We start from the raw sequence: 24,610 nt of genomic DNA, 5'->3' as shown, positions 1-24,610 counted from the left end.
CCAGGCCTAGAACATTCTGGAGTGGAAAGTTTGGAAGGCTCTTCTCAGTAAGCCTAGTCTCACTCAGCTTTGGTGAACATGCTAAACACTCAACAGGGAGACGATACACACGCCAAGGTATTTTTAGGTGAATGCACCTGCTGTGTTTCTAACAAGAAACAACATTGTACAATGCCTTTCATCTGGAAAAAGAAAAGCGCATTACAAACAGTATACTCATTCACCCAGAACTGATAAGCAGTCACGTCTGGGGATGGCTCCCAGCAACCATTTTGCACCAGTAACACTAATGCCTTGTCTACACTAGAAAGTCTTCGCGGGTAGAGCTGGGTAAAATTGGAGATAAATAGTTTATTTGCCAAAAAAAAAAAAGGCAGTTTCAGCCCACCCAAAACCATTAGGGGATTTAACACAAATTCACCAAATAGTTTCAGCCAAACCATTTTTGCAGGACTTAGGCACCAGTCACAAAACTGGGGGAGGAGAAAGCTGGCTCCTTTATAACCGTTAGCCTAGTAGCTAAGGCACTCCCTTGGGATGTGGGAAACCCAAGTTCAGTTCCTCCCTCTGCCTAACGTGGAGCCAGGTTTTGAACATGAGCCTCCCACATGCCAACACAGCATCCTAGACATTGGAATATGGGGTTGCCTCAGGCAAGTCTCTCGCAATCCCACCTCTTGACACTGGCCCACGGGGTATAAATTATAAAATAGCCATCGGAGCAGGGATTTGAACTTGGGATTTGAAGCATACAAACATAGTTGTGCTGGCAAAACCTGTAAGTGTAGACCAGGCATAGCTAATTAGAGTGGTGTGGAGGGTTTTGTTGTTGTTGTCGTTGTGGTTTGAAATACTTTTTTCAGTGGGGGAAACAGAAGGTGCAGTGTGGGGCAGAGAGAGATATAAAAGTATGAAAAATAATTTCTGTAGTTGAAACTGCAGAATGAATTAAGGTAAGTGAAATGGAATTATGCAAAGTGAGATCGGTATAGGGCACTAGGGCCAATGCTCTGGCTTTCAGGAAGTGTCATAGGATCGTTAATAGCTACGTAGCAGTGGCCCCAGCAGCACCGTGCCTCGTCACCACTGCTGATGTACCTCTTTGGTAGAAGAGACTCACAGGGAAGAGCACCACCTGCCTTTGCCTGCAGCACCATGGCTTTTCCTTTGGAGCTGCTTATTGTATCCACACACCCTTCTGTCGTACTCTTTTCAAGTCATCTGAAATATGTATTTCCACAAAATCCGACAAAAACCTGACATGGTGATAATTTTATAAGCTATGTTGCTCATGTCAAATTATTCAACATCTGTCTTCGAGTTCCCACAAAAATTAGCATAGGATAGTGGTTTCTGATGACACCTATAGTGAAATATTTTGACTTCTACCAGTAAGTTGCAAACAACCTGTCAGGAGGATAATGTCAGTTGCCGAGTACTGCATATTAAAATAATCCCAGGGTTTGTTTGGAGCACAGTTCCACTGACCTAAAACAAGGCTCTGGCTACGCGAAGAGAAGGAACCAACAGGCTGTACAACAGGAGGAGGGCAGGATGAGTCAAGCTGGATTTGTAGAGTGGTGCTGAGAATACTTAGCTCACTGATATTAAGGAGTTGCTGGAGATGCTCAGGAAGTGTTGGCCCAACCTGCATGCTGTGGGAGATGATGTTTATATAGCACCAGAGACATAAATGGCAATTTATAGATATAAGACAAAGGTCTTGTGCTGAAGGGTATTTATGATCTAAATCCAATGGCTAACAAGGAAGCCTGACTCACCACAGGGGAAGGGACACATTGGGTGGAGCCAAGAGAGCCACTGTATTTATACAAACTACCTACAACACACCTTCCAAAATAAAAATCAGCCAAGAAGCAGCTTACAGACGCAACCCTGCTGCCAGTTAAGCCTACGGTCAAACTCATCAACTTCAGTGTAAGCAGGATCGGGTCTTAAAGAAGCAACCCCGAAGGGAGGGATGGGTGGAATGGCAAGAGGCTGCAAAGCAGGCCATCTGGCACTGTGGCTCAGCTGGTGGAACATCTGGACAAAGGAAGCAGAGGGAGAGGAGCTGTTGGTTCAGATCAGCTGGCTAGAGATTAATATTACAGTGTATCTGCGTGCATTCACAGCCCAACACTGAAACACACAGAGCTTGCAAGAAATGAGGAGAAGTCCTGCTTGGGTGAAGGTGATGTAGAAGCTCTAGGAGCAGAGGATTGGCCTTAGAGACAAGGGTTCAGGAACCAGAAAACAAACGCCATGCTTGTGTGTGTTAAATGAACGAGACTGAGGGTTTGTGCGCTAGCCTAGGACATGTTTCCCCAAAGCACTCATATGACAGAAGCAAGGAAAGATTCCTCCTGTAGATTTTTATGCTGCCTTCAGCCCACCCCATTAGACTGGAAAATCTACAGCTGACTTTCAGGGTCATGGAGTCTTAAGAGAGAGATTTTCTGATCTTTTAGTCCCATTCTCAGAGGCCGAGACAGGATTGCTCCATATTGCAAGCACTATGCCTGGTCAGATTTATATGACCCAAATGACAGGTCTCTTCCAGCCCCTCTGGTTAGGAGGCCATCACATCTCACATTCAGGACATTTGCCCTGATATTCAGGCTAAAAATCTTTTTCATCCCATTAGCATGTTGCTATAGCCCCTGCCTCTATCCTAAAACACTCCTGAAAGGTAGTTCTCTCTCGTTTTCTACAGCTGGAGGGTTTTGGAGGGTTGGGGTGGAATGGACAGCAACCCACCATCTTTGACTCAGCTCAAAAGCAGTACGTTAACATTGAGAAGCTGACAGTGTATTAATAAAAACACTCCATCAATGCTGTATGTGGAGTAAGCAGAGCAGCAGCAGCCTAAGACAAAGCTGGAGAAGATTCTGAAGTCCACAGGGCCAACTTTATTTAAAGTGATGGGAAAAGGGCATGCCCCTCCCCCCTGCCCCATCCCCCTTCAAAAATTCCAACGAGTTATTTGTAGAGGAATAGCTGGAGAGAATCCTCCCTGCTCCACATTTTGGTTCCTTTGTTCTAAACATTCAGAGCTTCCCAGCCAGGGGAGGCATTTCCGCCTGTCTGTTTTTCTGCATTTTGGAGCATCATTTGCTAAGTGTATCACAACCTGCTGCTTGCCTCAGCATGTGGCTTGGAGGCCTGAGTGTGGCTAGCCCTCAGGAAACACACCCGTCATTTGGGGATAGGACTATCACACAGTCAGCAGTGGGCTAGCGGGCGTTGTCTCTTGGCAGCCCACTGAACTGCCATACTATAGGAACTGATCTGACTAGCCTCATCATGCCCTTTTAGCAAACAGGGTTGAATAGATGGAATCAGCTAATGAGGAGAGGGAAGATTATTGGGTTTCAGACACGCTTCAGTCATTATAACAAACACCAATTTGTGTAACAAGCCTCTTCAGGTAACAGGCTAAAAGTACCTTGACTCCTAATTAAATTGAGTCTCCTTTGTAGGCACTTCTTCCCCTCCAAAGCCTCACACACATTTAATTTATACCATCCATCTCAATAAACCTCTCCAACAACTCCGCTCTCCTAGACAGAGGTCTTTTGTGCACATCCACGGGGCGGTATTATTTAAAGGGTACATCACATGGATATTTTATCTGGTTTAATCTGATTTAATCGCACTAGATTTACTCTAATAAAATATATTTATAGTCCTCATACAAATGCCTCTCCTCCGCTCCCATCTCCGCCATTAGGATATTTCAAAAGAAGGAAAATGTTCTGAAACAAGATTCTTGAAATCCCAAATGAAGTGCCACATGAGACAAGCATTTCAACCACAAAATACTCCAACTATATTTAGCTTGGGGCTATAGCTAGAGATTAACATTTAGGACAAAAGTAAGGGAAGCAGGCGTTTCTAATCCAGTTTTAGATATTCTTGCAAATATAATGGCCTCACTTGAGCACCGGGTGAGCCAGCAATAACAGCAATTTCACATCTAAACAAACAGCTCTGGCTGGAGATTGTACAGAGCGAGTGTTAGGAGAGAGACTGGAGGAAGGATCAGAAAAGAGGATATGAAACTATTAGTCACCATAAAAGTTTGTGGTGTGCTGACTGCAGCATCCAATGTTCTGAGTTGCACTCACAGAGACAGCTCTATATTAAAAACCCTGATTCTCTAGACAGATAGCGTAAGGAGGAGGGCGGGGAAGGAGGCTGGGTTTTTCCTTTATTTGTGCAGTTGAAATAGCAAAATAAATATGAGTAGTGTACAGTTCTGACTTTAAAGGATGCCTTCATCTTAGTCTCTCTCTCTCTTTCTGAAAAAACATCAGGAAGATATTCTGAAGATCTAGTTTTGCAGCATCTCTGCTAAAATATGAATTCCCTGGCCGGATAAACAGTATAATAAACCACATTCAAAGGAAGGTGTATACAAAACAGGAGTGTGACAAGAGCGAGAGAGCTTAAAACTGATTGAAGAGGCCTTTTAAAGCAAAGTAAACTAGTAATAGTTGGACAGCAGCCGTCCTACTAATTAAAAGTAGAAGTTTGTCTAGGAGCACAATACCCATCCTCAGGGATTAAAAAACCCTGCACAGACCATGTTTCTGTTGCCATAAATACATTAGACTCCCCATCTCACTGCTCTTGGGCGCTTCCTCCAATTTCCCTCTGAGCCTGCAGTCCCTCCTCTACCCACACACACTGCAACAAAAAAGTAAAGCCTCTACTTAAAGTAGTTATTGTACAAAACCGATCTAAACTCAAATTAACATCCCAGCCCTGAGGGGGAGAGGAAGAATCGTTCCCCATCAAAGAAATACATCATTAAAAAGTGACCTACAAAGACTTAGCCACAGTCAGTGAGACTGAACTCAGCATTACCAGAGCTCACACAAGAGATTAGCTACGTGCTCTTCAAAAAACACATAAAGATTGGGAGCCCTCTCGCTGGAGGTCTATGCTCAGAGAGCTCTCCTTGTTAGAGGAAAAGGCGTATCTTCAAGAGGGACTTTATAGCAAGGCACAATGGAGATGCAAGCCAAGATAAAGCAGGCTTGTTGTCAGAGGCATGTCGTGGGGGGGAGTTTATTTGTTGGAAATGCAGTTCTCCTTGTAAAGCAAAAAATGTGAGAGTCAGTAGGGGGGCGGGCGGCTGTATTTTGGAACTGCAGTGCTTGCCAAAGCAAATCCTGGGTGTACGATCAACTTGGAGCCTGTCTTCAGGACAGAGGACTGTTCTCATCAGCATGTGTTGCTGGTCAGCCCTGCTGCCCTCCTGGAAGCTGAAGGGATAAATAATCTATGTCTGTGAGAACCGTACCACGCCGGGTGTCATCTGCGCTTGCAGTTTGCTAGCTGCCTGCATTCATTTGCAAATGGGCAACAACAACAAAAAGCAGCTAAACCTGAGCTCTGCCAAGGAAATAATTTTAAAGAATGACAGCAAAGTAACACAGCTCAGTAGGATTTAAAGGCAAAGTCGCCCCCACAGCCCTTTTCAGTTAGATCTGTACAGTCCCTGGGGATTTGAGGAGATATTTTCTTAACCCAGCCAGGCGCAGCCAGTCTACACCTTGATCGCTGCCCCCCGAGCATCTCTCTTATCTAGCTCCTAATAGCCTCAGCGCACGTGCGCTGACTCTTGCAGCAATTACCCTGGACCCGCTTGCTTTCAAAACCCCCAGCGCGGCGAGGACTGACATCCACCCTCCCACACCCCCTTCCAAACAGGCGCTTTTATTGAATTTGTATCTCTAGTTTATTGTATTACTGCTCTCCCTGCAGCAGGTGACAGAGGGAGCTCCCAGTGCAGCGGCCCTTTGTCAATTCAGCACGGTGATAAAAGCCAGACCGGTTAGGAGACTATCCAAACACCCAACCCGCACACCCCAACCGAGCCTTTTCCACACACCGCCTCAGCAAAGGAAGCCCAGCAGCGGCAGCAGTAAAGAGCCGACAGACGTGGTGTCCCCGCACGAGGGAAACAAGACAGCACAGAGGCAAACAAACCCCACAGGGAAGCGTGCAACTTTGAGCTCGTGTTGCAACTGTCAGTACAAGAGTGACACTGGGCTTTGCAGCCGAGCCTCTGCCCTAGAACGTCTCTTCCTTCTTGAGCAAGTTTGGGAGGGGGAGACCTGGTGGGGCTGATCCGTGTGACACAAATTGCCGCTTTCTCCCTTAAAAAGCATCAACCCAGAGAGACTCGGAAAGGGTCGCGCGGTGCAATCTCCCCGCTCTCGTACATTTCAGGCAGGAATTGTGAAGTAGCGACAGGGTCTGGGGAAGCCCGATTGCTGCATCAGTCTCCTCGCTCGGGCTGCCACTAGCTGTGCCAGCGTCATTTACTTTCTCCTGCAGGTGCTTTTTTAACTTGGACCTGACAGCGTGGTCCGCACTCCACCCCCACCCGCCCCTCCCAACCCGGGATAGAACAATAACGTCTCTTACCATAAACCCCGTCGCCCTGGATGTACACCGGCACCACCGCCAGCAAGAAAAAACAAATAATCTCCATCTTCAAGGCAGATCCCTCATCGCCGGCGAAGAAAAGCAGCCCAAAAGGCCAGGCAGCATCCGGCGGGGGGGGGGGGACGAGAAACAGGCGAAAGCTACTTCATCCCCAGCACTTCCACCGCCTCTGAGCAGGGAGGGATCCAGGAGAGGCTTGCCCGGGCGCAGAGCGCCTCAGCCCGGCCAGCGAAGTCAGCCAGCGCCGCCTGGAAGTCGCCGATCTCTGCACAGTCAACTTAGACGAAAGAAAAAAATACCCCGAAATAGGAGCAACAGTTAAAAATAAACGGGGGGCGGGAGGGGGAGAAGAGAGAGGGAAGGTGGAAAAAACAAACCAGGGCCCCTCTTCCCTCCCAGGCTCCTTAGGAGCTCCAGGAAGATCAACACAACCTCACACTCACACACACAATGAAACCGGAGCCCAGAAGACACGGATCCAGCGGGGAGCAGAATCCAGACAAACTCCAGCTGCTTCTCCCTCCGCTCTGCCCCGCTCCTGTCACCTGGGGGGGGAAGGGAGGGAGGGGGCCACAAGGAGACGCCAAACGCTTCCTGAACTCCCGGGCTTCCCAAACTGGCTGCCAACTGGGGCCAACTGGAGAGTCCTCGGCCGGCCGCCCGCCCGCTAAGGAGGCGCTGGCTGAAGGCACAAGGGGAAGTGAGGGAGGAGGAGAAAGGGGTGGGGGAGGGGATAGGTGACTCTCTTTTAGTCTCCAGCTCTTTTGGGGAAGGGGCGGTGTTGTCATTCATTAAATCCAGGGAGGGGGTTGGGGTTCGTTTAACGGCAGCTCCCAATAGCTCCCCCAGCTGCTGAGCTTCGGTCCCCAGCCTGATGTTGCCCAGGTGCATCACCCCCGCGAGCCTGGGGTGAGCGAGGAATCGCTGCAACACACGCACCCTGCTTAGTGGTTTGCAGCTCAGCTTGGCTCTTCTCCCCTCCCCCTCTCGCTCCCTTCCCCCAGCCAACCTGGCAGATCTTTCTGGCTTCCGAAGTTTCCCTGAGGTCGGGTTGGCTGGTTGCGATGGGGGCTTTTAATGTGGTTCCCCCCTTCCCCACTAGCAAGTGGCTAAGAGTGGCAAAGCCAGCTAAGGCTTTAGGGGGCTGGAGAAAGTTGGATTCTTCTTGAAGGAGGCTTTGGAGACACGGGTCCTGGCCCCGCCCCTTCCTCCCAAAGTGTGAAAGTCCTGGGGGGGGGGTTGATTCCCTTCTTCCTTCGCCCCCACCCCCAAGATCTTGGATCCGCAGTTTCAAGCCAGTTGAGGAATCCGAGGCTCGCTCTGGGTGGACTGTGCAATCCAGTGCCTGGATCCGGCTTTACTTCGCCCCTTCGACTAGCATTCGCCCGGGCAGAGACCCCTGCGAGCTCGGCGCCTCTGGCCGACACCTTCTCTGGCCTCTTCGCTCCTGCCTCGGGCTGACCCGAGGAGTGAGATGTCCCGAGCCCCTGTGCAGATCGGGAGTGACGGTGCCTCTCCTGTTAGCTGCGCCTCTGCCCCGAATTGAATCTATAATCCTCCAAGACCCGGCTGCAAGTTCTGCCTCTTTTCCCCCCTTGGGCTTTTCATTTTTTTTCACTCCTCTCCACTATTTGGTGTGTCACCCCCCACCCCTCCGGTTAAAGGTGGGGGTGGGGAAGAGCCAATTAAATCAGCTGTGCTTGAAGACAGCCCTGCCTCCTGCCCAATTCCCCGGCCTCCCTCAGGACAAATTAGAGAAAAGAAAACAGGGCTGGGCAAAAAACCGAATCTGCGCGGCTTTTCTTTCGCCTCCTTTCTCCCTCCCCTGCAGAGAAATGCCAGAAACCAGGCAAGGATCCATTCAGCCTGAAGGGGAACACGCGGATTCGGCGCCCCATTCCTAAGAGGCCAGAGGAGACTGGAGGAGTTGGTGGTGCACACGCTTGGCGCAATGAGCGTGGGGATGGGTGCGACACAGACAAGTTGGACCGTGTTCGTAGTGTAGCATTGTGGTACGTGTCCGTGATGTGCAGTAAGCGTGTGTGCACGCAGGGTGCCTAGGTGGGTAACGTACGGGGTGTGTCTGTTGGTGCACCGGGGTGTTGGATGTGTTGCACGGCCTGCACGCTTATAGTTCCTGGGTTGCAGGGGTGTGTGCTTGTGTAGTGTATATGTTTCTGCACACTTGTCCCTGCATGGTTGTGTTCCACGGGTGCGCAGTTGCATATGGTCCGAGCGCGCCGGATGCTCGTGCACAGGTGTGGTTGTGTAGGATGGGTCTGGACTGCACGTTTGCTGGCGTTGCACGGGCGTGCATTGTCCGTGTGTGTGTAAGGCGGCTGGTGCGCGAGGCTCCCTTTACCCACCCTTCGCGTTGGGGGTCGGCCGCGAACGCAGCTCGGTGGAGGAGCAATGAGTCCTCTCCACCAGGCTGCCTTCTGCTTCTTAATACGTTCGCTGCAATCATCCAGACGCCTGGCGCGTTTGTTCTCCTCGCAGGGCAATGGGAAAGACAACCTCCCGCGGCAGAGTTTGGAGCACGGCTGAGAGCAATCCGGAGACTAAAAAAAAAAACCACACCATCCCCCTAGAATAATAATAATCCAATTGCTGCAGGTCCTTGTAGAGCCCCGGTGGCAGAACTCCGCTTTTCTTGTAAAGTCTCTGCCTGGTTACGCGGAAAGAAGGCGCTTCTCCTCTGACCCAGTGAATGAGATGCTCCAGCTGTCCCCTCTGCTCCTAGGTGGTGGAGCAAACGTCTTACTTCTGTTCAGTAGGTCAAGAAGCTTCTTTTTCCTCCATAAACTCCATGTGAAAGACATCCCCCCCAACACACACACACATCCGTGGGGGGGGGAGGGGGAGTCTTAAATCAAAGTTGCTCCGAGAATCAAATCTACCCCCCCCCATTGTTAAAAATGATTGGTTGTGGGGCTGGAGGTAAGATGTGGCGAGAATGTTGAAGAAGCTGTTGCAATATTAATCAGAGAGTGCACAGGAGCTGCTGGGAGCGGAGTTCTGTTGAGTTTTGCTTCCAGTGAGACACAAAATATGTCTAATGAACTACCGAGCCCCCTTGCCCGAGTTCCCGTGGAAAGACTCCGCTCTTTATTCTTCGCAACCAGATTGTGCATTAAACAGATTCGCAAACGCGCTTCAAGGTGCGGGGTGTTTTAGCAGGGAACCTTGGGGGGATACTGCAAGTGCACTGACGTTTTGCAGGAGAGAAACCCACTAATATTGTTCTCATTGCGCACACAACTGAGGTTTCGGAGGAGCTGTATTCGAGATAGCAGTAGAATTGATCAGCTCTCTTTGCAGTGGTTTTGTAAACATGCGAAGACGAATCAGGAATTCCAAGATCTCTGGATTATTGGGGGAGGCAGGGAAGGGGAGGTTAAAGGGATCTGTGCTCCCCCTTCCTCTGTGTCTCATTACCCCTGCTTTATCTGCCATTGTTATTTATCTCTGCGTGTGGGCATGGCTTGGATAGCCACCGGTAAGATCGTTCAGGACCAGGGGGGGTTATACTAAACCCTAACAGGGGAGGGAATTTAAGCCTCTCTGCGTGTCTCCAGCCTCTCCCCTTTCCCTTTGCAGCCTGCCTAGCTATTCACTGCTTCATGGACTCCCTCCAACGCATCAGAACGCTAATACCACAGTGCCCCCCCGCGCCCCCGACAGAGCCGGGGGCGCAGGGAATCAGCAAACGCAGAACTTAGGAGCCGCCAGCGAAGTTGTCCCTGGCACGTCTAAATAGGGGAGTTTCCATTTCCCGAGGTCTCTGGCATAGCCGGCTGTTTCCTTCAGGCTCAGGCGCCGAGGGCTGTTCTAGAGCTATAAAGCCAGATCTCTAGAAACCTCTATTCGTGGGTATGATTGTTCCGCTAGGAATATTCTCTCGGGGGATCATTCAGCTCTCGAGCCCTATTTTTTTTAAGTGACCCAATCAAGAGTCCGCCTGAAGGTAAGGTATTGAGACATATCCAGTCTTCTCCAGGGCAGGAACCAGCTGGAGATTTCCTCGTATCTTGGCCCCAAATATGCTTCTAGACCATCGGTGCTGTAGTTATCCGCGATTTTAGAAGACACTTTGTGATAGACCATTAAGGAAAGTAGCTGCCTTTGCTAATGACACTCCTTGGTACAGTGAACCCCCGGCGGAGGTGATACTCATCCCTCTGTCCCTGGGGTCGCTGAATCGGAACCTGTGCCGCCACGGAGATAGAGAGAGAGGTGTTACACCGAAAGGAAAAACCACTTGTAAAAGGCGCCCTGGCAGGGATTGATTAATCGTGTGAACAAGAATCATACCCAGGGTTAAACACACACGAAAGAAAGAGTGATCGCCCAGAGAACGGCTGCTTACTAATTCATGCTCTAACAAATAAGCAATTAACAGCTAGAACAGCTAATTAGTGAGCAGGTATTTCTATTGTAAACTGTGTTCAACCACGGAGAGGAGCAATAATGTACAGCAGTCACGGAGGCAGCAGGAGCAGCCAGACTAGCTGGACTATAAGTACCAGTTTCCTATTAATGGAGCAGAGAAGGCTGATAGGGTTTATAATAGGCCCATATTCTTCCCCAAATCAGGATCAGGAGTTTTGCAAAGATGGGTTAAAGGAGCACTCGTCAGTAGTTGTAGGTTTCAACCCTATTGGTTTTCGACAGCTGGGGGGAAGGGGGAGATTCCAAACTTCCATACGAGTAGAAATGTCTTCTTGACTTCTAAGAAGTTTCAATACACCCTGTTTTGGGAGGGATTTAAATCCAGCTCCTTGCAGCCGGCTGCTACCCTAAAGAGGGCCACAGGAGACAGCTCCAGAGAGACACAGAAAGTCAAAGTGAGCAACTTTATGCTAGTGCAGGTGGAGAGCAGGGAAGTGAAACCGCCTAGAGACAGAACGTGGAATTGATCAAAACTGAGTGAAGCACAAAAAGGAAACAAATAGTGAGAAGTGTCAGATGTTTACAGGTTTTCAGATTTAATGCACTTCGTTGTTATCAGTAACATGGGGAAATACATTTTAAAATGATTACTGGGATAAGCATAAGTATGGTATAGTTTGTAACCTGTGAACCCCTTTGCAGGGTTTTTAATTTAGTTATTAACCCCTGTTAAGGATTTGTACAGAGCTATCTGAATGGTGCACAGATCCAGCAATATTCACTCAGAGTTTTACATTAATTTGCTTCCGGCATATTCATACCCCTTTATGTTAACTTTCTGCGAACATTCGCATGCTCCTATCTCACTGAGCAAGTGATCATGGAAAATGCGTGCCAAAGTATTTACAGCCACCAAATTTTAAATGAGCACACCCAAGCATTTGTGCCAGAAGTACCTGTGAAGTCATCCAATTAGGGAACAGAAAGAAATATCGCAATTAACTGACTAATCAGAGCTCGAACAATGCAGCTTGAATAGCAAATGTGGTATTCTTGCAGCGAACAGGCTGAGATCAGTCTACGGAGTTAAGAAAAGTAATTGACTAATGAGTAATTGGAAGAAACGGATCTGTTCGTGGGTATTCTGGGAGCAATAAGAGACGACGGTTGTTTAATTTTTTATGAATGATTTGCTCAGGTCTAACCAGGTAACATTTTAAAAATATTAATTTTCAGTGTTTCCAATGGGAAACACAAGACAAAAACCATCTACACTTCCCAGCACTGTATATCTGCCATCGAACTACAAGGGAACCAGAACCTCCAGGGTTTCCATTTGTCAAAAAGATGGATAAGGGTTGGTGCCCCCTCCCCAAATAGTTTATAGAGAACACATTAGTCCCATCCTCACAACTAAGTGCCTTTGGTCTCTTTGTCAGTCCCCGCTTGTCAAATAAGCCCTGCCCGTCTGAAATATTTATACACACTCCGGCACATATTTCAGGGAGACATGAAGAGGCAGACAGCCTCTGGAGCAGCCGGGGTGTTCAAAGAGAGGCAGTCATATATATAGCACAGCGGCCCCGGGCTAGAGACGATTGATGAAGTGGGCGAGGCCAAGGTCCAGTTACTAAAACATTCATCCTCCCTGTGTCAATGTTTTCGTGCTGCAGCCCAGCGCACTCCATCACTTCGCCCCTTTCCTGGGGACGCTCTGCTGAAGCTGCTGTCCCTGGGCACCGATCCGCTTCTGGTGTCTGGCATTTCCCTCCCCTCCGCCCCACTCCCCAGTTCTATCACGTAACCCCGAGGGTTGGGTTTTATTTATTTCCGCTACACAGGGGAGTGAGCACAGGCACAGGCACAAGCACAGTGCGCGGGTTTGCTGAGCCACTGTCCCGCTGTTACGGTTTAACCTGAGAAGTGACAGAAAGGGGGGCGGGGGAGGGAACCCCTGTAAAGTGCCGGCTGAGGCCAGGAGACGGGGAAGGAGGGTGACTAATGCTGCAGCACCGGTAAGAGCTGGGGGACGTGCGGAAGCGCGAGGTCTCCGGTAACCGCGCAGCACCGCTCTCAGCCCGGGAGATGGGAAAACAGGGCAGTGATAACAATGCAGCGTGGGGCTGGGGACGCAGGGCGACTCCTAACGCTGCGGCGCTGGTGGGAGCGGCGATCCATAGGAAAGGGGGCGGACGGACGCCTGTGGCTGCAGCAGTGGGGAGCTGGGAAAGCAGGGGGACACCTGTCAGGTTGCAGCACATAAGCAGTACCCCCCCCCGCCTCCAACACCATCCTGTTCTTCAGTTCCTAGGAGCTCCCGCTCCCCCCGAATGCTATGTCAAGGTGGGGGCCCCTGCCGGCTCCATCTGAGCGCGCTGCTCCCCCTGCCAAGGTGGTGGCAATGTGGGCTGATGCACGCGAGACGCTCTGCTTTGCTCTCAGCGGTTATCAGGCCTCCTCTGGGGGATACACCCCCAGGCTGTGTTTGCTTCCTTCCCAGATTCATTTTACAGTATTAATAGCGCCTGGGAACCTCTTGAGTATTCTCTGCCCTTTTGATTAACTTCCTTCCTTACAGCGAATGTTCGGTACAGAAATAAATGAGGAGTGAATCCGGTTCTGTTTCTCTAACTTAATATTCATGCCCCCTCCCACCAACTCTGATGCAGCTGTTCTGCGACAGGCTGGTATTTGTTGCAGTTGGTACTGTTCTGTTGGGGTTTCCTTTTCCTGCTTTCACCTGTTTTCTACTTGGGGGGGGGGAGGCTTACATTTCATTGATAAGATTTTTGGGACACCTTCTATTGCCATTGTGAGCCCTCAGCACTTTGGTCAGTGCATTTAGCTGCTCTTCTACCCTGGGCACCCGCGCTCTACCCCTGGTGCTCTAAAACTGGAGACGTTGGGCCCTACATTCCCCTCTCCCCTCTGGCACTGCTTTTACCTGAGGGTTTGTCATACATGCTGCTGATCTGTTGCTTCTCTGCTGCAGCTCAGAGGAGGGCTGAAGTCAATACGCAAAGGGTTGGTACCCTACCACTGCCATGTAGCATCTTTCTCTTAGTTTTCTTCCCTCCTATTCCTTTCTCTCCCTCCCTCTGCCTCCTTCTATATTCATGCTTTCTTCCTCTCTCCTCCCCTCCCTCTTAGAACAAACAAAATAAACCCCACACAAACTGGTGCTAGTTAAAGAAACTCATGCTCCCTTTGTCTCTCTCTTCCCTCCTCATCACCCCAGCCACCTATTTTCAACACACACCTCTGTGAATGCTAAGTCAAAGTGATGCAAAAAAAAAAAAAAGTCTCATACAAAGGGAACCAGAACCATCCAGGTCTCAATTCTCCCCTTCTCCTCTGCTCCACCATAATCAGTAGATGTCATATTGATTGCTAATCCTTTTGGTGCCAATGAATGATCTGAGACCACTGAGCTCTGCCTTGGGAATGGTACAAAACTGCTGGAAAGGGTGAGAGAGTGGCTCCAGAAACAGATGTTGTCAGCCTCAGGTGTAAGCTCTAGCTGGTGTTGTCACTGCAAGGAGACTGCACCGTTTGAGCTGCTTGTTGTAAAGCATTTTAAATCCACCTCACCGCAGGAAACAGGTTGGCATGAGTCTGTGTAAAATCTGCAAAGAGTCATTCCCAGCAGAGGCCAGTTTAGCACAGCCCCTGCCTGCTCAGCCCCAGGGGGAGGAAACGCCCAGCCAGGACCAGCTTAGTATGGCTTCCATACCCTTGGGTTCACCTTGTAGACCCATTTTTTTTAAAGGATCCATTTGAGACTGGGCTGTAATAGTGTGCCAGATGCACACACACCCTAAGACCAGCTTCTGGAGAGGAGACTGTCCTCATTGGTTACATCCCTCTGAGTGTGGGGTCACTAGAATCTATTTTTGGGGATCCTCTTTAAATACACAGGAAGCTGATCTGTCAACATTGCATGGGTTTGAAACTGAGCATGTGAGGGCCCATGGTCTCTGTATGCCCCCAGAAAAGAAGGTCCTCATGGGACAAGGAAGAGTAGCTATCAAGGACATGGAAGAGAGGAACATGCAAGCCAGACACTCTAGAATCTCCCCCACTATTGATCATAGACTGCAAATAGCCACGAGAAGCAGCTACACAGAGGAGCCATTCCAATAACGATGCAGAGTTATTGCAGTGATACCATGAAATTCTGTGACAAAACTGATCCAGATCTGTATCTAATCTAAGTATCTATACTGTGCTCATCAGTGGGGTATCTGATTGCATCTCCAGCCAGGACTTCTGTAACATCAAGAGTGAAGAGACACCAGAGGAGTTTTAAATAGAAGAGTGAATAGGGCCCCTGTGCACTGCCCCCACGCAGATAACAATAATCATGACACAAACAGGAGGCGCTCCACCTTGACTACCTGCTGCGTTAATTCAGTGTTCATTAGCCAGCACAATTCATCAGGAGCCTGACAGACCCTCACCTCTGCTCTCTCACTGGCTGTTCACCATTTCCCACATCGCCAGCAGAGACAGGCACTTGTAGTAGGATGTGGTTGTTCACCTATTTAATTTTAAAATGCTACTTTTGCCCAGGTTTTCAAAAGACAGCTATACCCAGCGTGCTGAGAAATTTTGACTATCTGCTTTTATTCAGGGGGAATTATAAATGGGAATTGAGCATCCCTGAGATGTGGAGGGTTTTCAGAGCCAGAGAGGGGAGATACATTACTGCTTTGCTGAACACTACAAATTTCCAATTTACTGGGCTTTTCTTGCTTTTGGTTTGCAGTCGTCTCGCCCCCTAGTGGTCAGAGGCCTGAAGGGATAGTGTAAGGTGCTGCAACTGCTACCAGTTAAGGCAGGGGTTGGGGTGGCTCCAGGCACCAGTACAGCAAGCGCGTGCCTGGGGTGGGAAGCCACAGGGGGCGGCATGCCGGTCGCCGTGAGGGCGGCAGTCAGGCAGCCTTTGGCAGCATGCCTGTGGGAGGTCCGCTGGTCCCGCGGCTTCGGCGGTAATTCGGTGGCAGGTACGCCGAAGGCTCGGGACTGGCAGATCACCCGCAGAAATGCCGCTGAATCTGCATGACAAGCAAACTGCCTGCAGGCATGCCACCGAACGCTGCCTGACTGCCATGCTTGGGGTGGCAAAAAACATAGAGCTGACCCTGGCAGGGGTGGGCAAACTTTTTGGCCCGATGGCACATCTGGGTATGGAAATTGTATGGCAGATCATGAATGCTCATGACATTGGGGGTTGGGGTACAGGATCCAGCTGGGGGTGCAGGCTCTGGGGTGTGGCCAGAAATGAAGAGTTCAGGGTGCGGGACGGGGCTCCAGGCTTGGACTGAGGGGTTCGGAGGGTGGGAGGGGGATCAGGGCTGGGGCAGGGGGTAGGGGCATGGGAAGGGGTCAGGAGTGCAGGATCTGGGCAGCGCATACCTCAAGCAGCTCCCAGAAGCAGCGGCATGTCCCCGCTCCAGCTCCTTCATGGAGGCGTGGCCAGGTGGCTCTGCGCACTGCCCTGTCCACAGGCACTGCCCCTGCAGCTCCCATTGGCCATGGTTCATTGGCACTTGGGGTGGGGGCAGCATGCAGAACCCACTGGCTGCCCCTGCATGTAGGAGCCAGAGGGGGACATGCTGCTGCTTCCGGGAGCCACATGGAGTGGGGCAAGCCCCTGATCCCACTCCCTGGCGGGAGCTCAAGAGCCAGATTAAAACGTCTGGAAGGCCGGATGCAGCTCCTGGGCCAAAGTTTGCCCACCTCTGAGTTAAGGGATATTTTCCTTGAGCTCATATACCAGAGCTGCTTTTTGGGTCTCAAAGTCCATATTTCCATTTCCCAGCAGTTTCCTCACAAGTGCCACATGTGTTTACTTACCACTTCTTTCAGCTAAACTGATTGCTTATAGCTTGGCATATATTGGACATTAAAAGTCAAAATGTCCAAGGCCTGGTCTACACTGGGGGGTGGGTCGAACTAAGGTACGCAACTTCAGCTACGCAAATAGCATAGCTGAAGTCGAACTACCTTAGTTCGAGTTACTTACCCGTCCTGACGGCGCAGGATCGAAGTCCAGGGCTCCCCCGTTGACTCCACCACCGCCGTTCGCGGTGGTGGAGTTCCGGAGTCAATGGGACCGCATTCGGAGTTCGATATATCGCGTCTAGATGAGACGCGATATATCGAACTCCGAGAATTCGATTGCTACCCGCCGATCCGGCGGGTAGTGAAGACGTACCCCAAGAGAAGCATGGAAGACACCACTAAGGGTTCTTGAGACCTCTTACCGATACTTTATGTAGATGCCATTGTCTAGCTGTTCCCCAAATCCAGGCACTGCACAGAACCAGCTCACAACGCGTTCAGCTCAAATGACTTAGATTCTTCAGGGCAAGACTCAGGTCAACCGTAGAGCCTTGGAAGGATCACACATAGAATGACCTTTGTAGGATGCCGTAAATAGGCTGCGCCTACATTTGAAGGGAGTTTAGGCTATTTACTTTCAGATTTCATTGGCCTTCATGGGAAGTCTCTAGGCTCAAGGGCCTAATGATATATGCCTTTACACAGAGATATGCGCACACACCTTCCGCTCCTGTCCAGAAAAAAGTTACAAGTACACTTTAAATTAATCACATTGGCCAAGTCAGAGAATATTTTAATATATTTTTATAGATGTACACAAAGCCAAGAATGCCAAGAAACACGGAAGTGAGTAAAATATTTGGAACTACTTCCATTTAAGCTACAGATCCCCAGAAGGACTACAGCTCCTTCCACATCTTTTGGGCGAGCTGTCAACTGAATTCCACATGCTTGTCCCTTACATGCTTTAAGTGTATTGTTGGCCCTTATGGTGCACACTCACCAACAGAGCACCCGGTTGGTTTAGGACCCAGCATTGCAGGGGTTCCTCCACTCCAGAACCCCTTGTTCCGAGCAGTCTGCTACTTCCATGGCCTAGCCCATCAATCAAGTCACCTGTCAGTCCAGTTCCCTTCTAGAGATAACATCCAAAAGAGAAGAGCACAAAGCCTACTGCCCTCTATGCCAGGTCCTCAGCCCTATCTGGAAGCCCCCATTCTCAGCCTCTCTCAGTCTTGAAGCCTGTACTTCCCTTCTTGGTCTGGGGGAAGAGATAGTGGAACCCAGACTCACCCTCTCACCTGGGTTCCAGCCCAGGGACCCTGCTTTAGGTAGCTAAAGACTCTTCCTTCAATCCCTTGCCACTTCCCTGGGCTTCTTCTACTTTTGCCCAGTTTGCCAGTGTCTTCACCAGGTCTGCAGACTGCTATTCCCACATTGGATTTGTGGCTTCTCACAGCCTCTTCCCAGCTATCTACTGAGGAGCTTCCACAAAGCTGCGCTCAGTCTCTCTGGCAGCAGCTGGTCTCTATTTTGAACAGTCTCTCTCCTTAAGACAGGAAGGCCCTCCTCCCAGTTCTCCTCCTTGGAGCTGATGGTGCAGTTTAGGCCAGCTGTAGGGCCTTAACTAGCTTCTCCTTCAGCTACCCCTCTTCCCCAAGTATTGCCTCGCAAACCAGCCTTTTCCTTCTTATGTCTGTCCTACTACAAGGGAGGAAGCAGCATATATGCTGGTCACCTTCCTAAAGCTCATCCCAGTTGGCTGGTGCAGAGGGGAGCCTTGTCCCTCCCACTCGGCGAGGCTCCTGGTCCCAGGGTCTTAAAGAAACAGCAACAGGATTTCCTCCCAGGACTGCTTACTTTCTCCCAATATATCCTAGGTTCTGGTATACATCAGACCTCCCAAAATCTTAAAGGGCCATGCCACATTACAGGGTGGGCCAATCCCTAGCCAGCACTGCCCTTGCAGGGACAGACTGCTCCGTCACATAATACAATAGAAAAGCCCTACATCCTTGAATCCTAGTGGAAGCAGACTGTTCAGTTTTTCACCCCAAAACTTTTATTGTGCAAAACTTTAGAAAACAAGCTGTCCCGATTTACATGGTTATTTTTATAGCGCATTCCTATACAGATTCCATATAAAAAGAGGAAGTCGTTACTGTAAATCCAAGTAATGTTAGACTGTGTCTAAAACAAACTAAAGTGAGAAATCCTAGTGTGAGGCGATTACAGAAATAACAATCACATTTGTGCCTTTCTCATTCCTCTGAGGGTCTCTAATCACTTTACACACATAAATTCTTAACCCCTCTTGTGAGGTAGGGAAAAATGAGAGACATGTTCAGAAAGCAAATCAGAGGCAAAGTCAGAGCTACAATCCCAGACTCCAGGGGCCTAGTCCCCTGCCCTAATCATTAGGCAGCACTGCCACATTCCCGAGTGCAAGTGCAGCCAAACCCCTTTTCCACTGGCCAGTTACTTTGCCACTGTATAATTACTTCCTGTATTAACTGTACATCATGCCAATCTTCTTAGCATATGTGCAACATGCCTCAGGTGGCACGTGACCAGGATTCATTACCAAATTGGTCCACCGGTTGGATTATTAGCTTCCCCATCTTGGGTCGCGTACTGACGGGGAGTGCCCCGTGAATGTTGATCCATGCCCCCTAGTGAAGTTAGTGAAAATGCAAAGGAGACGCACCTCTTCTTTCCCTGCACTTCCTACCCTTCTCTGGAATAAACATACCACCCCTCCCCAGTGGCAGCTTCAACCTTCTCCACCTCTCACAGCCTCCAAAGGGTTGAAGTTTGATCTTTCAGTTGCAAACAAAAATAGCATGATCACACTAGCTGATACTAGCTCACACCACTTGAATCATGTCACCACGTACTACAGCGATCATGGAGATTACCATCTTCAGAATGAAATGTAAGACTCTTGTTTCTGCATTAGTGTCCCTACAATAAGTCCCCTGGAGACAACAAAACAAACCAACTTTATGACACACACTTTCTCAGCATTTCACAAGGCAAGGGGGATGCTGGGAAGAATATAGACAGCTTGAGATGATAGTGGCTCCATGCATTTCTGTCATCTGGCTTCCAAGATGGGCCTCAGTTTACTTGTTGTATGTGAGGCTTTTTCTAGCTTGAACGTGTCCTGTGATCTGCCCTAGTCTCTCTGGAAGGTCTGTTGTTCACATATTACAGATTTGTTTTTCTAGCTGGTAATTGCCTTCTGTACACAATGTAGCTGTCTTCCTGGATGGCAATCCTGTGAGACACTGAAATAAGCTATTTAACAATAATCATAATATCTTCATAAACAGAAGCATGCATTCCCCTGAAACACTATCACGTCTCCCCAAGGAACAACAACATTAGCCCTGGTGCCCATTGTGCTGAGCAAAATTCCTTCGTTAGTTTCCAGCAGCTGAAGTATTTTTCATTCGCTTCCCATCCTGTCCTAAACTCTTGCATGTTGTGGCAACGTGTTTTTAAACAGTGGCTCCATCCTATCCCAAAGGAGGCTACGTTTCAGTGGAGGATGAAGTGATTCCTACTGCAAAACCAAACAAATCTTCACTTCAAAATCCAATTATGGTTGCTGAGTGACAACAGCGACTTCCCTAGTGTATCATTTACCAATCTCAAGCACTTAAAGGCAAGGAAATGAATAGTTAAAAGATACTGTAAATTTTACACCACCCACATAATAAACCAATTATTCTTATCAACCATAAAGTAATGCATATTGCTCCACAACACAATAACCTGATCTCTAAGAGAATGGTATTCAGCTGGGATCAGAGTTAAGGCTGTTGTGTTGTGATGAACTGTACAGATAAGCACAGAAATGTGCATTGCTGCCAAGTTTGTGCAGCTCCGTGAGTGACATTTCTCAATGGTGTGAAAAAGTCTCTGATTTCTCCCTCTCACTCCCCTCAATCAGGGGCAGTAGGTGTGTGTTGGGAGAGGGGAGGAAACCTACTCCCCCCGCATCCCAGAAGCAAGGCAGGTTTGGAGGGAACCAAGGGCAACCAGGAGTGATGGGGACCATGGGATGGGAAGGAGTCAGAGGTTACATGGGGGAAAGGGGAGGTTGGTGAGGGGGAAGGTCCGGAAGAAAGATGGCGGAGGCGGGGGGAAGAGGCTGAAGGGTTACTGGGGTGGGGCAGTGTGGCTAGGAGGTCAGTAGGAGCATGGGGCCGGGGAAGACGTTGGGGATGTGGGTAGCCCTGGGCCTCCTCCTGCCCCTCTCCTCACTAGCCTCCCCAATCTTCCCCCACTTCTCCTCCTCCCTCCCCTTGTCCCCTTCCCCCATTGCTCCCATCACCTGCCTACCAGCTGCCCCAGGCACCATCTCCTCCCTAGAGGCAGAGAGGAGATGAAGAAAGGCCAGCTGGCTGCCTGAACCCCCAGTGGCCAGGAGAAACAACTGCAGCTGTACTCCCAAAACACAGCCGAATGTAAGGAGATGGGACAGGGCAAAGTGGGACAGGGTTGCCAAATGTGCAAGTGTCATATCAAATGCATGACACTTGGCAACATGGAGTTGGAGCAATTGGCACCGGAGGCAATGAGGTTTAGTGGATAAAATATAGCTCTAGCAACTCAGGGTATGTCTACACTATGAAATTAGGTCAATTTTATAGAAGTCGATTTTTATACAGTCGATTGCGTATGTCCACACTAAGCGGAGTGCGTCCTCACTACCGTGGCTAGCATCGACTTACGGAGCAGTGCACTGTGGGTAGCTATCCCGCCGCCCATTGGAATTCTGGGTTAAGCGCCCAATGCCTGATAGGACAAAAAACATTGTTGCGGGTGGATTTGGGTACATGTCATCAGTCGCCCCTCCCTCTGTGAAAGCAACCGCTGACAATCATTTTGCGCCTTTTTTCCATGCAGATGTCATACCACGGCAAGCATGGAGCCCACCCAGCTCAGCTCACCATCACCGCTGCCGTTGTGTCCTGGGTGCAGCTGTCAGCTAACTGTGCAGTAGGACTGCTAACCATCATCACCCACTGCTTCCGCTGCAACTCTGCTACCCTGGTGCCATGAATCCACCTCGCAGGTCCTCTCAACATTCTGTATAAATATCTATTCTCGTGGCATCCATCGTCATCCTCCGCTTCTGCTGCAACTCTGCTCTCCTGCTCTCCTGGTGCCATGAATCCACCTCTCAGGTCCTCTCATTGTTCTATATAAATATCTATTCTCGTTGCATCCGTCATCATCCACCACTTCCACTGCAACTCTGCTCTCCTGCCGATGCCATACCACGGCAAGCATGGAGCCCACTCAGCTCACCACTGCTGCTGTGAGCATTGTAAACACCTCACACATTATCCTGCAGTATGTGCAGAACCTGCAGAAGCAGGTGAGGAGGCAACGACAGCGCAATCACGATAGTGATGAGGACATGGACACAGACTTCTCTCAAAGCACGGGCCCTGGCAATTTGGACATCATGGTGGCAATGAGGCAGGGTCCTGCTGTGGAACACCGATTTTGGGCCCAGGAAACAAGCACAGACTGGGGGGACCACATAGTGTTGCAGGTCTGGGATGATTCCCAGTGGCTACGAAACTTTCGCATGCGTAAGGGCACTTTCATGGAACTTTGTGACTTGCTTTCCCTTGCCCTGAAGCGCAAGAATACCAAGATGAGAGCAGCCCTCACAGTTCACAAGCAAGTGGCGATAGCCCTCTGGAAGCTTGCAACGCCAGACAGCTACTGGTCAGTCGGGAATCAATTTGGACTGGGTAAATCTACTGTGGGGGCTGCCGTGATCCAAGTAGCCAAGGCAATCACTGAGCTGCTGCTATCAAAGGTAGTGACTCTGGGAAATGTGCAGGTCATAGTGGATGGCTTTGCTGCAATGGGGTTCCCTAACTGTGGTGGGGCGATAGACAGAACACATATCCCTATCTTGGGACTGGACCACCTTGGCAGCCAGTACATAAACCGCCAGGGGTACTTTTCAATGGTGCTGCAAGCACTGGTAGATCACAAGTGACGTTTCACCGACATCAGTGTGGGATGGCTGGGAAAGGTGCATGATGCTCGCATCTTCAGGAACTCTGGTCTGTTTGAAGAACTGCAGGAAGGAACTTACTTCCCAGACCATAAAATTACCGCTGGGGATGTTGAAATGCCTATAGTTATCCTGGGGGACCCAGCCTACCCCTTGATGCCATGGCTCATGAAGCCATACATAGGCAGCCTGGTCAGTAGTAAGGAGCAGGTCAACTATAGGCTGAGCAAGTGCAGAATGATGGTAGAATTAAACATCCAAATGCACAAAGCGCGCTGGCACAGTTTACTGACTAGGTTAGACGTCAGCAAAACCAATATTCCCATCGTTATTGCTGCTTGCTGTGCGCTTCACAATATCTGTGAGAGTAAGGGGCATGGTAAAGTGTCCTACCATGGAGGACGGAATAAGGCTGCCCTCCCCAGAAACCTTCTGCAAAGGCTTTTAGAGTATCTCCAGGAGAGCTTCATGGAGATGTCCCTGGAAGATTTCCACTCCATCCCCAGACACATTAACAGACTTTTCCAGTAGCTGTACTGGCCGCGAATGCATCCCAAGTCTCCAGGACAAACTAATAATTAAACATGCTTGCTTTTAAACCCTGTATTATATTTACAAAGGTACACTCACCAGAGGTGCCTTCTCTGGCTTCATGGTCTGGGAGCCCACCTTGGGAGGGTATTGGCTCCAGGGTGATGAACAGTTCCTGGCTGTCAGGGAGAAAGGATTCTCTGCTTGCCTGCTGTGCACTATCCTCAACCACCTCCTCCTCCTCATCTTCCTCATCCACAAAATCCTCATCTCTGTTGTGTGAGACCCCCCCCCTTGCAGGTGTCCACGGACAGTGGTGGGGTAGTGGTAGGGCCCCCCTTAAAATTGCATGCAGCTTATCATAGAAGCAGCATGTATGGGGCTCTGATCCGGAATGACTGTTTGCCTCCTTTGTTTTTTGATAGGCTTGCCTGAGCTGCTGTGTGTCCCTGTTGTAGCATCTGTCCATCATGCCCTTGGAGATTTTGGCAAATATATTGGCATTTCATCTTTTGGAACGGAGTTCTGCCTGCATGGATTCTTTTCCACATACAGTGATCAGATCCAGTACCTCCCGTTTGATCCATGCTGGAGCTCTTTTGCGATTCTGGGACTACATGGTCATCTGTGCTGATGAGCTTTGCATGGTCACCTGTGCTGATCAGCTCACCACGCTGGCCAAACAGGAAATGAAATTCAAAAGTTCTTGGGGCTTTTCCTGTCTACCTGGCCAGTGCATCTGAGTTGAGAGTGTTGTCCAGAGCGGTCACAATGGAGCACTCTGGTGTAGCTCCCAGAGGCTAAAACCATTGAATTGCATCCACACTACCCCAAATTTGACCCAGCATGGTCGATTTTACTGCTAAACCCCTCACCGGGGAGGAATACAGAAATCGATTTTAAGAGCCCTTTAAGTTGACAAAACAGGCTTGGTCGTGTGGACGGGTCCAGGGTTAAATCAACCTAATGCTGCTAAATTCGACCTAAACTCACAGTGTAGACCAGGGCTCAAAGAGCAGGTTCTGTTTCCCCCTCTGACCTAAAATGTCCTATTAAGCTTTCTCAAGTTAAGCTTTCTGTCCCTCATTTGCCAGCTCTTGAAAAATGGAACTCTGAACTTTGTCCTAGATCAAGAGGGCATGTTAGTGGGAAATGCAAGAGAAAGAATCATTTTACTAGAGCCTAGAGCAGGGGTAGGCAACCTATGGCATGGGTGCCGAAGGCGGCACGCGAGCTGATTTTCAGTGGCACTCATACTGTCCAGGTCCTGACCACCAGTCCAGGGGGCTCTGCATTTTAATTTAATTTTAAATGAAGCTTCTTAAACAT

The 24,610-nt window shown here is 49.6% G+C and overlaps 1 protein-coding gene and 1 long non-coding RNA gene across 5 annotated transcripts in view; one reads left to right on the top strand and one right to left on the bottom strand.

Annotated features, from left to right (window-relative positions):
- The window catches only part of MDGA1 (MAM domain containing glycosylphosphatidylinositol anchor 1), a 185,823-nt gene extending 178,031 nt beyond the window's left edge, over positions 1–7,792 (bottom strand). For 3 of the 4 annotated variants that reach the window (XM_039531598.1, XM_039531600.1, XM_039531601.1), the window contains exons 1-2: positions 7,472–7,792; positions 6,442–6,739 (exon numbers count right to left, since the gene is read on the bottom strand). In XM_039531598.1, the coding sequence (XP_039387532.1) occupies positions 6,442–6,508 (67 nt within the window). In that variant the 5' untranslated portion in view covers positions 6,509–6,739; positions 7,472–7,792. Of the gene's footprint in view, positions 1–6,441; positions 6,740–6,905; positions 7,428–7,471 lie in introns of those variants that run through there. The other variant, XM_039531597.1, reaches the window with a different exon arrangement.
- On the top strand, positions 7,623–12,315 carry LOC120401514. Its single transcript, XR_005596500.1, has 3 exons — positions 7,623–8,474; positions 8,962–9,235; positions 10,063–12,315. It is a non-coding gene; the product is annotated as an uncharacterized LOC120401514 (long non-coding RNA).
- Positions 12,316–24,610: the final 12,295 nt, after the last annotated feature.

Source organism: Mauremys reevesii, linkage group 3 (assembly GCF_016161935.1).
Source record: "Mauremys reevesii isolate NIE-2019 linkage group 3, ASM1616193v1, whole genome shotgun sequence".
NCBI lineage: Eukaryota > Metazoa > Chordata > Testudines > Geoemydidae > Mauremys > Mauremys reevesii.
Note: the sequence above shows the minus strand (reverse complement) of the source record. Positions and strands in the feature narration are given on the sequence as shown.